Source organism: Orcinus orca, chromosome 2, assembly GCF_937001465.1.
Source record: "Orcinus orca chromosome 2, mOrcOrc1.1, whole genome shotgun sequence".
Lineage (NCBI taxonomy): Eukaryota > Metazoa > Chordata > Mammalia > Artiodactyla > Delphinidae > Orcinus > Orcinus orca.
Window position 1 is genome coordinate 15,457,830 of NC_064560.1, and position 14,869 is coordinate 15,472,698.

General features: G+C 35.1%; 1 protein-coding gene across 1 annotated transcript in view; it reads right to left on the reverse strand.

The window, feature by feature from the left end:
* The window catches only part of MALRD1 (MAM and LDL receptor class A domain containing 1), a 589,021-nt gene that overhangs the window by 80,368 nt on the left and 493,784 nt on the right, over positions 1–14,869 (reverse strand). The window contains exon 35 of the mRNA XM_049705518.1: positions 13,869–13,935. Coding sequence (XP_049561475.1) covers positions 13,869–13,935 — 67 coding nt within the window. The remainder of the gene's footprint in view (positions 1–13,868; positions 13,936–14,869) is intronic.

The following is a 14,869-nucleotide window of genomic DNA, read 5'->3' on the forward strand; positions in this document are numbered from 1 at the left end:
GTGGTATTTACTCCAGTGTATTTGTGTGGTCAGTCATTGCCCACAGAGAATGAAAAGGCAAGAACATCTACCGACACTATCATACTTTCCATAAAATTATTTGTTCCGTATTGTGTATTACTTTTTCTAGTTTTCATATATCTGACTCTCACAAGTTTTTACGTATCAATACATAGTAAACAGAAGGATAAGATGGACCTATAGACTTACCTATAGGCTTATATAAAATCTAGCCACTGATAATGAGTAGTGATAATTTAATCCTAAACTTAGAGACATAAACAAGTTCCGTTACCTCCTTCTTCCTCCTGGCGAAAATAAGGAAAATAAACAAAGTCTTTCTCTGAAGAATACAAAGGGATGCCGTACATCTCGGAGTTACAGATGGACAGCAGATTAAGGCAATGGCAAACATAAACGAGGACTTTCAGAGGATGAGAAAAGTCCCACGGGAGTTTCAAAATTAAAATGCATTGAACTACTTTGATGTGTCAACATTTCACTATGAAGAGGGAGAAGTTCAAAAAGTTCTACCTCATTTGCTAGATTTCGCTTCTGTAAGGCAGAGATCAGCCACCTAGCAACACCACAAAAGATTCTACTCTGACATAGTTTAACTCATGCTGGCTGAGCAGGAAGAAAAGCTATGTAGGATCAGGGCAGAACTGGATGGCCTGTAGTTCCAGTGCCACTAGGGAGTCTGGTTTGGGAAATTGTGAAATTCAGTCTGAGGAATGACTTTTTGTCAGCATTCTTCGAAGCTCAGGTCTCTGAGCACCTCTGCTGGGCTCTTTATCTCCCATTCAATAGACTGCATTGGAAACACACACACACACACACACACACACACACACACACACACACTCACTCATCACGCACGGTGAAGAAAGAAAACATGTCATTTCCAATCAATGACTATCCCATTAAAGTTCAATTGTGCATACGCTAGGAAAAGTGATAAAGTAAAAACTGTGTCGATTAAGAGGAAACATTTTCCTATGCAGCTATTTTAGGATTGGTGAAGTACTGAGCTTTTCCAAGTTCCTGATCTTCACAATATAGACAGCTATCTCTTGTTCTCTCTTTTAAAGCCAGTCCGTTGGCATTAGATCCTGCCCCAGAAATAACCCACCACTTTTCTTCCAGGAGAAGAGAAATATCTACTTAACAGTCAGGTCATACCAGAGACTTTGGAAAATATCTGGATCACAAACCCCTGTCAGCAACAGCCAGTGTATGAAATCTGGGCCATGTCCTTCCTTGGAGGATGTCCTCCCTGGATGAGTCCACAGGTCATTCAAGAGGCACTTGCATCAGATTGTCAAAGCAATGCCGTTTTCGGCTGTGAAAGCTTAGGGCTGGCATGGAAAGTCTAAAAACAACTGGACAATTAAGTGTACCAACACATCACGAGGCTTCCTTTCTGGGAAAGGGTCAGAGAAGGAAAATTAGGTATTACCGTGCTTTTGATTTTCATGACTCTCTGGGCATATGTGAGCGGAGGAGAATCCAACTCTGGGAGTGAGGCGGGGAGGGAGGCTTGGGGAGAGAGGTTATTTGCTTCATCTTCAATCGCATTCCTGGCTTGTCTGACTCTGCACGAGGCACAAAGTGTGTAATGCTTTCTGACAACAGGGGAGGAAAACCGAGGGACGGGCACATTTCATCTCAGAGCCGCTGCTGAAAGCAGCCAGCTGGCCCTGCCTTTTACTGTAAGAGGTGTTGTTATTTTTTAAATATTGTAACCGTTTTTAAGATCTTTTTGGAAAAATGCATTTCTAAGCTACTAAAGCAGTTCTTGTTAAAATACAAATGCAGAAACTAAAATATGAAACTGCCCTTTCCTCCAAAGCCAGGCTCTAGACAGGTCATTGACAACTCTGAATACTTTGATGTGTATGCTGTTACACTTGTTTTGCATTTTCACATACTTTCTGTCCCCTGCATAGTATTTTAGTACGCATATTATTTTGGAATTTGCACATTTCACCTAACAACACACATTCCTATGTCAGGATTTATATTTCCATTAAAAAAATTGTTACATAGTATCCTACATTTAAATTTGTTTTCAGAATAGTACTGCACAATATCAAAATCAACACATTTATCTGCATATTTCTTGTTAATATGACGGTAGGCTAGATTCCTAGGATTGAGGTTGGCTGAGTTTAAGAGTATGAATATTAAATTCTTGAATGGATTTTGCCACTTTGTCTTTCCTACAAGTTTCTTTGCCTTAATGTTGTATGTTTAGTTTCCTAAATATACGGGTTATATTCCCATAATCTGTGTAAAAGAGGGTCAATGTTTCTACATTCTCACAAATAGTAGATATTACTAAACTTTTTTTTGTCACTTTGATGGGTTAAACCAAGGTTTCAAAGGTTTAACTTTGCACTTATTTATTAAACAGGGTTGAATTTTTTTTTTTTTTTTTTCTTTTCGGTATGCAGGCCTCTCACTGTTGTGGCCTCTCCCGTTGTGGAGCACAGGCTCTGGACGCGCAGGCTCAGCGGCCATGGCTCACGGGCCCAGCCGCTCTGCGGCATGTGGCATCCTCCCGGACCGGGGCAAGAACCCGTGTCCCCTGCATCGGCAGGCGGACTCTCAACCACTGCGCCACCAGGGAAGCCCCATAAAGAGGGTTGAATTATTTTAGATATGTGTTGACCATTGATATTCCTTCTTTTGTGAATAATCTTTGTCTATCATTTATTGTATAATTTTTATTGCTTTGAGGGAACACTACATATTATAGCTAATCCCCATTTATAGTATATACAGTATATCTTTCTTGTGGCCTGTAACTGTGTTTTTAAAACATTTTGGTTATGGTGTCTTTCACCATTACTGCAGTTTTATTTTTGTTTAGGAACCATCCATGTGGTCAAATTTCCAAAGCTATTCATCTTTTCTTTTATGGCCGCCTAGTAAGCTTATAAATGACCTCTATTCATCAAGATTTTAAGCTATTCCCTTACTGTATATTTTCTCTAAGAATTTTTGTAAGTTTTCCCTATTTATACCTTTCATAAATCTGGGATTAATTCCCTGGGTATAATGTCAATAACAATTTATATTTTAAATAAATGGCTAACCAACTGTCCTAACACCAATTATTACGTAGTTCAACCCATCCACTCTCATCAACTTGAAATGCCACCTATTTTACATTAATTTCACATAGCTACATCAACCTATTAGTAGACTCTGTACCTGTTCCAACAGTCTATTTGTCTCTTTCTGTCCCAGCTCCACAATATTTATTACCATGACTTTATGACAAGCTTTACTATGAAGTACAGCAAATACCAATCCTTAATTTTGTCTTTAAATATTATATTTATTTTTCTGGTGAACATTAAGACCCACTGGTCTATTTCAAAAATAAATAAAAATCTAAGACACTAAAAATGTCCTCTGTTAACTGTCATTTGTACACTACTGAATATGGTTAATTCCAGAAAGTAAGTTCATTTGCTTCCTTCTTATCCATTTGATCAGGTCTTTGAGTGTCCTTCATTTGTACCTTCAGTTTTCTTTATGTGGGTCTTAAACATTTACAGTTAAGTGTAGGCCTGCATATATTATAACACAGCTAGTTCAGAATGGAGCTCTTTTCTAATTATCTTTCTCAATTATTTTTCCTACTGATGAAAAGGAAATTTACTTAGTGTTGCATATTTACCTTGTATCCATCTACCTTGCTGAACCCTTTTTATCATTCTAATAGTGTCACAGTTAATTTGCTTGAATTTCCTAGTCTGTGAAAATCTGCAATAATATTTGTCTTTCTTCTTTTTCAATATGTCTCACTCTTACTTCTTTTTCCTTATTCCTTTGCTTAAAACCTCTTGAGCAAATGGAATAATCTCAGTGGCAGCAGATCCTTTTTTTCTTATTCCTGGATTTAAGGGCAGATACTTTCAGTTTTTTGAAATAGATACACAATTGGAAGAGAGGGACTACATCTTTGCCTTTTAAAATTTCTACTGTGTCACTTAAGCTACTCAACTTTAATACCTCTGCTTGGGCCAATTTTGGTAATTTATATTTTCCCATAAAATTGTTTCTTCCATGTGTTGGATATGAAAAAACTACAACCACATGACCTCTTAAGCTTACTACACAGAAGATATCTAAATGCCCTCCTCTTTAAATTGACTTCTTGAAACTTTGAAATAATTTTCATTTACAGAACATTCAAGTGTTATATAAATATATTTGTTAGTCCTTAGCACTTGAGTGCTATGTTTGAAAAACATAACAGAGGCCATGACGTTAAATTTTGATCATTTGTTCTGTGTTCCACCAGTAAAGAACTATTGTTGGTTGCTATGGAGATGATTTCAACAATGTTAAATAAGAAACTGGCAAACGGATTACTAGTGCTTCCCACTTAGATACATTTTAAAAAGGGTTCTTAAGTCAATAAAATGATTATGAATTATACATTTCAGCAGTACAAAAGCTCTTTTCAATTCACAGCTCCATCACGGCAGAGAATGTTGGTTTCTTAGCAAATGTTCATTTTCCCCTCCTCCTTATAAAAAGGTTAGGTAATTTATTCAAAGTTATGGAGTTAGTAAATGGTGGATGGAGTTCATACCCAAACCCAGGTTTACTTGGTTTTAGGGTCATATCCCTGTCCTCTTTTGTATACTACATACAGGATATGACTCATATGTGTTGGTTCAGGAAAATAGAGAGGACGTTCTACACAAGTTGGGACCTAAAAGATAAATCTGGAGTTTTTCAGGTAGTCAAGGTGAGAAAGAGTAATATGGGCAAAAAGGAACAACACGAACACTCATAAGAATACTAGAAGTGCACAGCATGCTAAAGAACAGAAAACAGCCAAATGCAAGTAAAGCTTCGTTCTAGAATTTCTTCAGGCATTTGATTCAAATCTATACTCATTGAATCTTGCAATCATAGAATCACAAGCCACCTAGTCAAATCCCCAAAGAGGCAAAATACCACGATGGTTCATAACTTAGGAGTACAGACGCTGGCCAGAAGACTGAGGTTTAAACCTGAACTCCACCGCCTTTCTTGCTCTTTGTCTTTGGTAAAATTACTTAATTTCACGGTCTCATCTCCTTACCTGCCAAATTAGACACCGTATCATCTGCTCTGTAGGTTTATGTGAAGGCCAAAGGCATGTCAAACACTTAAGAGGTGCCTGATGTAAGCCAGTAGCATACCTCAGATTTTTAACATTTGCGTCAAATGAAAGAAAAGCCATAGGATGGTTCTAGCAACTATGACTACATATTTTCATTTTCCTTTAGCCTGCCCCAGGCAACACCTGCCCCACACCTGGTAGAATGGACACTCCTTAACTGTTCCACATTCCAATTGTACTCTGTTGTGTGGATGTACCATACATTATTCAGCCACTCTCCTATATGTGGGCATTTAGGTTGTTTCCAATATTTTGAAATTATAAAAATGCTTACAGCAAGTAACCTTGTGGACATTATTCTCATAGTGCTGGAATTGTACCAACAGTATAAATTCTAGAAGTGGAATCGTTAGGTTCAAAAAGTAAATGAATATGTAGTTTTTTTAGATGCTGCCGAAAACAAAATTATACCAATTTACCATAAAAATATCTACCAATTTTTATACCATAAAAATTATACCAATTTGCATTTCTACTAGCCAAGTGCTTGTTTCTTTATATCCTTACCAACAGAATACGTTGCTCATCAGAGAGGTGGGGAATAGCAGCTTAGTATGGTTTTAATTTGTCTTTATCTCATGAATGAAGTTGAATTATTTTCATAGGTTTAAGCATAATTTTACATATTTTTAAACTAATCATTGTCCATTTTCTTAATGTGATGTTTGGACTTCCCCATATTTTAAAACAGCTCATTAAGTATTACGGATATTTTCATTTTTCTGAGATATATAATACAAGTATTTTCTCTCAGATTGCCAGCTGTCTTTTGATGTTGCATATTGTATATTTTGTGCCATGCAAAAGATTCTTTCTAACCAAAATTTATGTAGTCAAATTTATCACTATTATATTTGATTGCATTTGGACTTGAGTCATTGAAAAAAGCTTTATTCTTACATCCAGATTATAGAGGAATTCACCATGTATGTAAATGGTCTTAAATTCACCCTAGTATGTATAATTTCATTTTGAATTCTGATCTACCTGAAGTTTATTTTTATGTGTGTATGGCGTGAGGTGTGGTTCTAATTTTTATCTTTTTCCAAATAGCTAACTAGTTGCTCCAACACTGCTTGAAAGTCTATCCTGTTCAGTGACTTAAGATGCCATCTTTACCATTTACTAAATTTTCATGTGCAATTGGATATATTTCTAGAATTTTTACTCTATTCTGTTAGTCTGAAATGTCTATAATGCCTATTCAAGTTCCTGTACCACACTGCTTTAATAATAAGGACTTAATTCTGTTTATTCTAGGGCTACTCAGCCTCTAGTAGCTTGTCTTTTTCAGTGTTTAACCAGTTAATTCCATGTGTATTTTTCCATGGGAACTTTAGTACCAAATTGTTTACCCCAATTTGTGGGTATTTTTGTAGGGATTGTGTTAAATTTATAGATTAACCGAGGGAGAACCAAGGTCCTTAAGATGTTGCGTCAGCTACCCAGAAAAGGAAAATGTCTTTCTACTTGTTTAAGACTTTTGGGATTGTTTTTAATCATACAGGTTTGCTTTTATTTTTTAAATTTATTCCTAAATATTTTATCTTTTTGTTTTTGTTGTGAGTAGGGTTTCCTTTTCCACTTTTTCCTCCAGTTTTGTGTATACAGACTATTGATTTCTGAATGCTAATTTTATATCCTCCAAACTTATTGAATTGATTTTAACTTTTGAATTAATATTTATGATTATTTTCTAAGGTTTTTCAGGTACACTATCATGATAATTTAACTTCTTTCCTAATTTTTATGCTTCCTTTTTTGTTTTTTTCTCTTGTTTTGTTTTTGGTCAAATTGTATTGACTACTATCTCTCATAAAAATGTTAAATATCAATGAAGATAGTGGTCATATGTGCCTTGTTCCTTAACATCTTCATGGAAATGCCTTTTGTGATTCTCTATTAAGATGCTGATTTAGGAATAAAGAATTTATTTTTTATAATTTCAAGGAAGCATCAATTGGATATCAATTCATATTTTCCTTAATGCTTTTTTTGAAAAGCCTTAAGACTTTTTTTTAAAACCCTGGAGAAAATCGTAATAGATTTCTTTGGCTCTCTGCTTTCAGAAGTCTAATGCTTGACTAATCCCTTTTCCTTATTATTTGGTCTTTTTCCCTAGAGGTCATGAGGATATTTTTCTTTGGTTTAGAGCTTAATATTTTTACTAGGATATATCTTGGAGTTGCTAGGTTTGTGTCAAATTTCCCAGGTAACTGTTGACCCTTTCATTATGTAAATTCAGGTTTTCTTTCATTGCTGAAAGTTTTCTTGGATTATAGTTTTAAATATTAATTCTGTTCCATTGTTTTGTTTTTCCTTTTTAGGGACTCAAACTGCAGTTGATCTTTGAACAACTTGGGGTTTAAGAGCTCCAACTCCTGCACAGTTGGAAATCCATGCATAACTTTATGGTCAGCCCTCTGTATTTGAAGTTCCACATCCTCAGATCCAAGCATTCATGAAACGTGTTGTACTGTAGTGCATATTTTTTGGAAAAAATCTGCATGTAAGTGGACTTATAATCTGCATATAAGTTGTGTGCAGTTCAAATCCATGTTGTACAAGGGTCAACTGTACATCCATATTCTTTGTCTTCCACTTCAAATACTTTCTCTTTGATTCTTTTTACTTTATCTCATTTTCATTCCCTTGGTTATTTCCCCACCTTTGTTCACAATTCCTTAATAAATTTAGTTTGAATATGTTCTCCCTTGGGAGAACTGTAATTTAGTCTTTCTTTCTTTTTTATTTAATTTTTTTCCTGAGTTCCATTGATTCTTATTCGATTCTTACTGTTTTGTTGTCCATTTGTACTTAGACTTTGAATTTCTCAATTAAGAGTTTTTTCCAATATCCCTAAATGTTTTTTCTGACAATATTTAATTTACTTTGGAGTTGGGATCTTAGAGTATTTTCTTTTTTGCTTCATCTTTCTTTCTTTCTTTCTTTCCTTCTTTCTTCCTTTTTCTCTTTCTTTCTTTTTTTGGTGGAGGAAGGAGAGTGTTCATAAGCTAAATTTTATTTTAAACAGTGGTTTTGTAGAGATGGAAATTGCATTTATTCTTCATTTCAAGCCTAGGGCTGTAATGAGGTAGTTTACAAGATTCCTAGTGTAAGAGCACCCTCTTCTGTCATTGTACAATTCCCAGAGTTTCTTTAATGGGTGACATTTTTCTTTTTTGGTATCCATGCTGTCCTACAAACTGTAGAGTAATTTCATTTTAGTATAATGAGCACATCATAGGCTCACTCAATATATTGGGTTGGCCTAAAGATTAGTTTGGGTTTCTCCATAAGATGTTATGGAAAAACCCAAATGAACTTTTTGGCCAACCCAATACTCCTTGCAGCACACATAGAAAGTACCCAATAGTTCCTCTGTGGTTGATAGTTTCGGTTATGGTGAGGTCATATGCTCATATCAATAATTTAAGAACATATTTAAAAGTATTGATATTTTTTCCTTGAAACTTCAGAACTTTCTATTTGTATTCATTTGTTCATCCTTCATTCAATATATCATTCAAATGGTTCTTACAATGTCAGGTATGAATTTGGTACTAGTCATGAAAAGGTATGGAAAACATACCTTTTGAAGACAATGGTCTTCAAAATGTTTGCCCACACACCCTAAAAGAGTTTTTGAAAAAACTTTGTAGTCCCTTTAATTTTAAGTCAAAGTTAAATTTTTTTCATCTTTAAGAAATTGCAAAAGATGCACTCTCCAGGCTACTATAAATAAAACTCTTAGACCGCTCAAATGTAGACACTGAAATGTAAATACCATAGTGATTGGATACACATCATCTTCCAACAAAAAATACATGAAGACATTTGCCTTTAATATTTAGAATTTTTAATAGTTCCTTTTCCTCCTTAAACTACTATTTTGATTTCCCTTTCCAACTGATTTTTATCCTTCATATTATAGATTATTTTTTTAAATTTTCAGTGAGCATAACTATCTAAGAGTTTATCCTTACATATAGAACTAGTAAAAATTGGGAAAAACAAATTTTGATAGTCATACAAAATAAAATTGCATTGGAAATATATTTCTTAATAGGATAGGTAGGGCAGGTTTTAAATAGGTAATTTCGTAAAACAAACACTTGTAAAAAAACATAATGAGGGAAGCAATAGCGGAGCCCAGAAGGAGCAATAAGCCATTCTTCCTGGTTGGTATGGGAAAGGATTCCCAGAGAAAATGCCATTTATATTGGATCTTAAGCATTAAAAGGCATCCTTTGGGAAAATAGGGTAGAAAAAGAAAACTCTCGGCAGAGGGAACAGTGTGTGCAAAGCTTGGAGAAAGAGGAGAAGACCATCTGTCAAGGCAAAAGATCTTTTTGGACATGTTAAATTTGTGATGCCTATTAGATATCCAGATGTGATCTGGTGTCTTTTTGGGGACTGAATTTAAGAATGTGGAATTTAGTGGAATAGGTTTGGGCTGCTGATAGATTGTATTCAAAGCCAATAAATTAACCCAAGCTTAGATGAGATCATATAGTAAGTGAGGGTAGGAAGAAAAGAGAAGAATTTCAAGCACTGAGGATTGGAGTACTACAATATTGCAGGAAAGGGAAGGAACAAGTAAAGAACAGTGAGAGTGATGGCCAGTGATATCCCCCAAATCAGGTAAAGAAAAAGGGTAATTCACTCTCAAATACTCCCATGTAGAGAAGGTAAGAAATGAGAAATTACCATTTTTATTGCCTTTTAAATCCCAGGTTAAAGTGCCTTTCTAATATAAGGGTTTCCTAGAAATGGTATTTAAAATTTCCAAAAGGTATTTTTTTTTTTGTCAGCCGTCTATTTTTTATTTCTTTTGGATATCTAGGAATTTTTGCTTTCTGTATTTTGTTACTATGTCATTTGATACACAGAGAGTTTTGCCTGTTGTGACTTTTTAGAGTGTATCATTTTCACTTAAAATGATATAGCCTTTTAAAAACGATATAGCCTTTAAAAAATGTGCTTATACTATAATTCTGTGGGGTTTTTGATATTAATAAGGTCATTACTGTGTATTTTTATTTTTATTAGCCAAATCATTTTTTCTTACCTTTTGTTTCAGTCCTTCTTCTAGGTATATTTCTTGTTTAAAATGAAATTATGCATGAAATATAATATAAAATGTTTATGTAATAAGAATATATATGAAATAAATATATATATAGTAAAATCCTATATATGTATATAATTATATATGTATTTTAAATCTGATGCTGCTTCCTATGTCTCTCTTTTAGCCTGGCTAACTTATTTTCTTTTCTTTCTTGTAACTTCTTTCCTGTCCTCCATATTAATTTGGAATTTATATTACATAGCTCACTCTATTTTTCTAATAAACATATTGGTATAATTGAAATAATGATCGAGCCTCCTTAAGTGAGGAATAATTTACCTCTTTCAGCTCACGGTTTGTGTCTTCAGCCCTCAAACATGCCAAGTTGTTAATGTTTCTCAAGTAATGGAAAACCATGGTTCACCTAGTAGTTTCTACTCCTGTGGATAATTACAAGCTCCCAGCAACACAAATGACCTTTTACATTCTCTTTCCTCTGGATTATAGATAAAACCTTAGATTTCAAGAGGAAATCCAAAGGTTTTTGTGAGAGGCTTCCTCAGGAAACCATGAAATTCTTGTATTCACAATGGCCTGGATGAGAGGTAGGCTTTGGCCTTCTGTCCTTACTTCTTTGGGTGACAAAGACAATGAATTCCCACTCTTGGGAATAAGAGAATAGGGCTTGACATAAAGCCAAAACCTTTCCACAGTGCCCTATAGTTACTCTAAAACTATATTCTAAAGCTGTCTTCACTTAACCTTAAATCCAAAAATGAGTACCTGTATGTGACAAATGAACTGGACACTAAATTTAATTGGAAATGAATCTGACACTAAGTGCAATTAGAAATAATTTAATCATTATTTGGCATTTCATTAAGACACATTATGCTTAAAGTAAGGAATTGTGCAAGGATAAGTCAAAGGATGGGTATTGCAAGATACTGTGAAACAAAATATTCAAGAACCAAATGACCAGGACTTCCCTGGTGGCACAGTGGTTAAGAATCCCCCTGCCAATGCAGGGGACATGGGTTCCATCCCTGGTCTGTGAAGATCCCACATGCCGCAGAGTGACTAAGCCCGTGAGCCGCAACTACTGAGCCTGCACTCTAGAGCCCGCGAGCCACAACTACGGAGCCTGCATGCTGCAACTACGAAGCCCACGAGCCTACAGCCTGTGCTCCACAACAAGAGAAGCCAACGCAGTGAGAAGCCCGCGCACCGCAACGAAGAGTAGCCCCTGCTCGCTACAACTAGAGAAAGCCCGCACACAGCAACGAGGACCCAAGGCAGCCAAAAAATAAATAAATAAAATAAATTTACTAAAAAAAAAAAAGAACCAAATAATCTGTAGTAGGATTAATGGGGTTAATTAAATGATGACAAGCCCATATATTAAATACTATATACTACACAGCATAAAACAGTGGCATAGTAATACTGATGGCTAGCATTCCTGTAATGTCTTTTATGTGTCAGGCTCTGTGCAGAATGTCTTACATATATTAACCCCTTTAAATCTCATAACTGCTCTATGAGGTAAGTGCTGTTATTTTCTCCATCTTACCAAAGAAGAAGCAGAAACACAGTCAGATTGAGGGATTTACCCAATATTAGACAGCTGGTAAGTAGTGGATCTAGAGTCATGTTTACTGACATGGAAGAACAGCATGATATTTCATGAAGAGATTAAAAAAAACACAGCACAAAGTATACTGCAAAGTGTAATTCAAATTTCAGTAAGAAATAAATGTGCGCTTGTGTGTGCATGTTTGTGAAAGGAAAGCCACATGGATATAAGCCATATACTACTCAAGAGTAGGATTTAGGTGTTGGGATTTCTACTTTTTGCCTCATACACTATTTTATGCTTTTAAAAAATTTTATTGCAATACACATGTATCACTTTTGCAGTTCACAATTTAAAGAAATAAAAATTTGAATGAAGAGACTACCATATTATACTATGAAAAAAATATTCAAAAGTCTCTTTTTTTCACCCCTACATAGCAGAAAGCACTCAGTCCAGACAGTTATTTTGATGGTAATTACAGTTATTTAGCTATTTGCAAAGTATTATTTACTATCAAAAGTAACATATTAAAATACTTCATTAGCTTTCTGGTTAGTGAATTCCTTTATACATTTTGCTGCATTAATTTCCTTTCTTTGGTCCTTCTCTCTGTCAATCCTCCTGTCACATCTCCTCCCCACATTAGAGTTTTCTCAGTTGAGAGAAAGAAGTTTCGAACATCACCATCTGGATTTCAATTTTTAAAGTTTATTTAAGTACATGAGGATGTTGCCAAGAACGCAAAACTCTTTGCTTGCTCAGCTGAGACTAACTACAGCGGGGAGCTTTCCTGTCTAACCATCAGGGTTAGAGAAGACAAAAATTCAAATGTCCTTACTGTAAACAGCTGACACCAAAGAACATGACCCACTCAGTTGATGCTTAATAAACATTTACGCCATCATTCTCAATTTCTTCCAGGAGATTTTTAGAAATTAATATTACTTATTCTGTATTTCCATCAAGTTATAGTTTGTGGTAAGTTAATTTCCATGGAAACCGATACAGGGAAAAGTATAATTTTGCTAAGATGTTGTGAGATAAATTATGTAGTGCATTTGAGAGCCAAATACTTTGAGAAACCCATTAATATTTCCATTTCAACAATGTTAAAACAGTGTTATATTTCATCATAAAATTTTTTGTTGTTGTTTTACTTGGTAGAGGTTTTTGCATTTTTTAGGGATAAACAACTTTTCCTAAAATACGAGTGTTGACTCAGAAGGATATAAGAATGTAAACAACTATTAATCAGTTTTTTTTCCAGATACTTCTGCGTGCTTTGTTATGACTTGAGTATCAACCTGAAACCATTTCTCTACTAAGCAAGGTAATATATCCATCGGTCTGTTAGACTAACAAGTCATAAACACAAATATAATGGAATATGCATCATTTCCTTTAGAATTTATGAAACAGTTTGCACAATTTCCTAAAGAGTGAGTGAAAAAAAAAATCAAGTCGTCTTTGATATGCAGTATAAATAATTCCCAGAAGAAATCAAGGACTGTTTTTGTTTATTTTTGCTTTAAGTATGCAAGTATGTTCCTTATCTGTACCTTAACCTTAGCTACTCATAAGCATCCACTGAAAAAACCGGAAAAAGCTTCTATTTATGAATTAATTTTGTCCTTGTCTTGTTAGAAAAGAAAAATATGGAATTTGAAATAAAAAGGGAGATAGGAAATACAGACACTAAGTTCATCTGAAATAGGATGATACCCATAAAAAACATTTTATAACCTTACATAAATATTAAAAAAAGGAATAATGAGTACTATTAAAGCCATCTGTCCCATACAATATAAAATGTTGAGAGACATAAAATCATGTGAAATAACTGATATTTTTCTAAAATACACTCACATCTTCCTTTCTCTTATTCAGACAGGTAAGTGTAAATGGTGTCATTATCCACTATTTTTACCTTAATAACCACATGTTCATTCATTAGATCAGCCTCAAGAAAAATAAAACGACAACAATACATGTTAAAAAAAAAAAAAAAAGGCAATGGTTCTTACCGACACACAGGACCGTTTTTCTCCACTACACAAGTCCCACCATTTCTGCAGTAACCTCTTGGACACTCTAAAACGAAGCATCCGAAAACCCACAGTTAATTATAAATATTACTAGGAAGAAGGAGAACGTATTACTGTTAGTCGTTGCATTAAATCTAATCACGGAGAGTAAATTGCTTCTAGTTGCTAAAAGCACAGAATTCTTTCAGGTTACTTTCCTGTACCCCCCAAATTTGTTCGATGCCGCCTGCTGTCCTGGACGTGTTCATTCTCTTTACATGCGCAGAGCTTGACCACAAGAGACTTTTTTTCTCCCGTGGATTAGGTACAATCTACTTATTTAGAATGTCTGCATGACATATTTGCGATTACCCTGAAATGTTTTCTTTACTGAAACATTTCTTCAGCTCCACACTGCTGTCACTGTACCACGGCGGATAAATGCTTTGCATGTGTGACTGTCATTTTGATAAGATGTCACTTGTGGGCACGCTCTTGTCCTAGCTCCACGTGGGTCCGTGACAGATGTCAGCACAGCTCAAATGGATCCTCGATGCCCTGGCCCTGCTTATTTTGCTGCTCGTATCATTCCTGAGTTCTAGGTTAGCATGAACATTTATTTTCAAAGGTGGTTTGTTTATAGGTTAAAAAGAAGCTAAATACTTTCACATAGTCACGGTTGTAGAAGTGATTAGTGATTTCAACTCTTTCCTTTACACCGTCTCCTTGTACTGTCACTACAAAATCCTGATCCATTAAGACCTGTCAATTTCCTTACTTAATCCCCTAGTTACTCTTCTTGGCTTTTTTAACACCTCCTCTCTTGTAGGAGACCATTCTTCCCCGGTTGGGCTACCATAACTCTAATACTTGATGGAAACCTACACTGCCTTTAGTTTGTAATTCAACACATCTATTCTGAGTCCCTGTTCAATGTCTGGCACTCGGCTAGGCACTGGATATGGAATGATAAATAATACAGGAAGCTTACACAGCTGTTA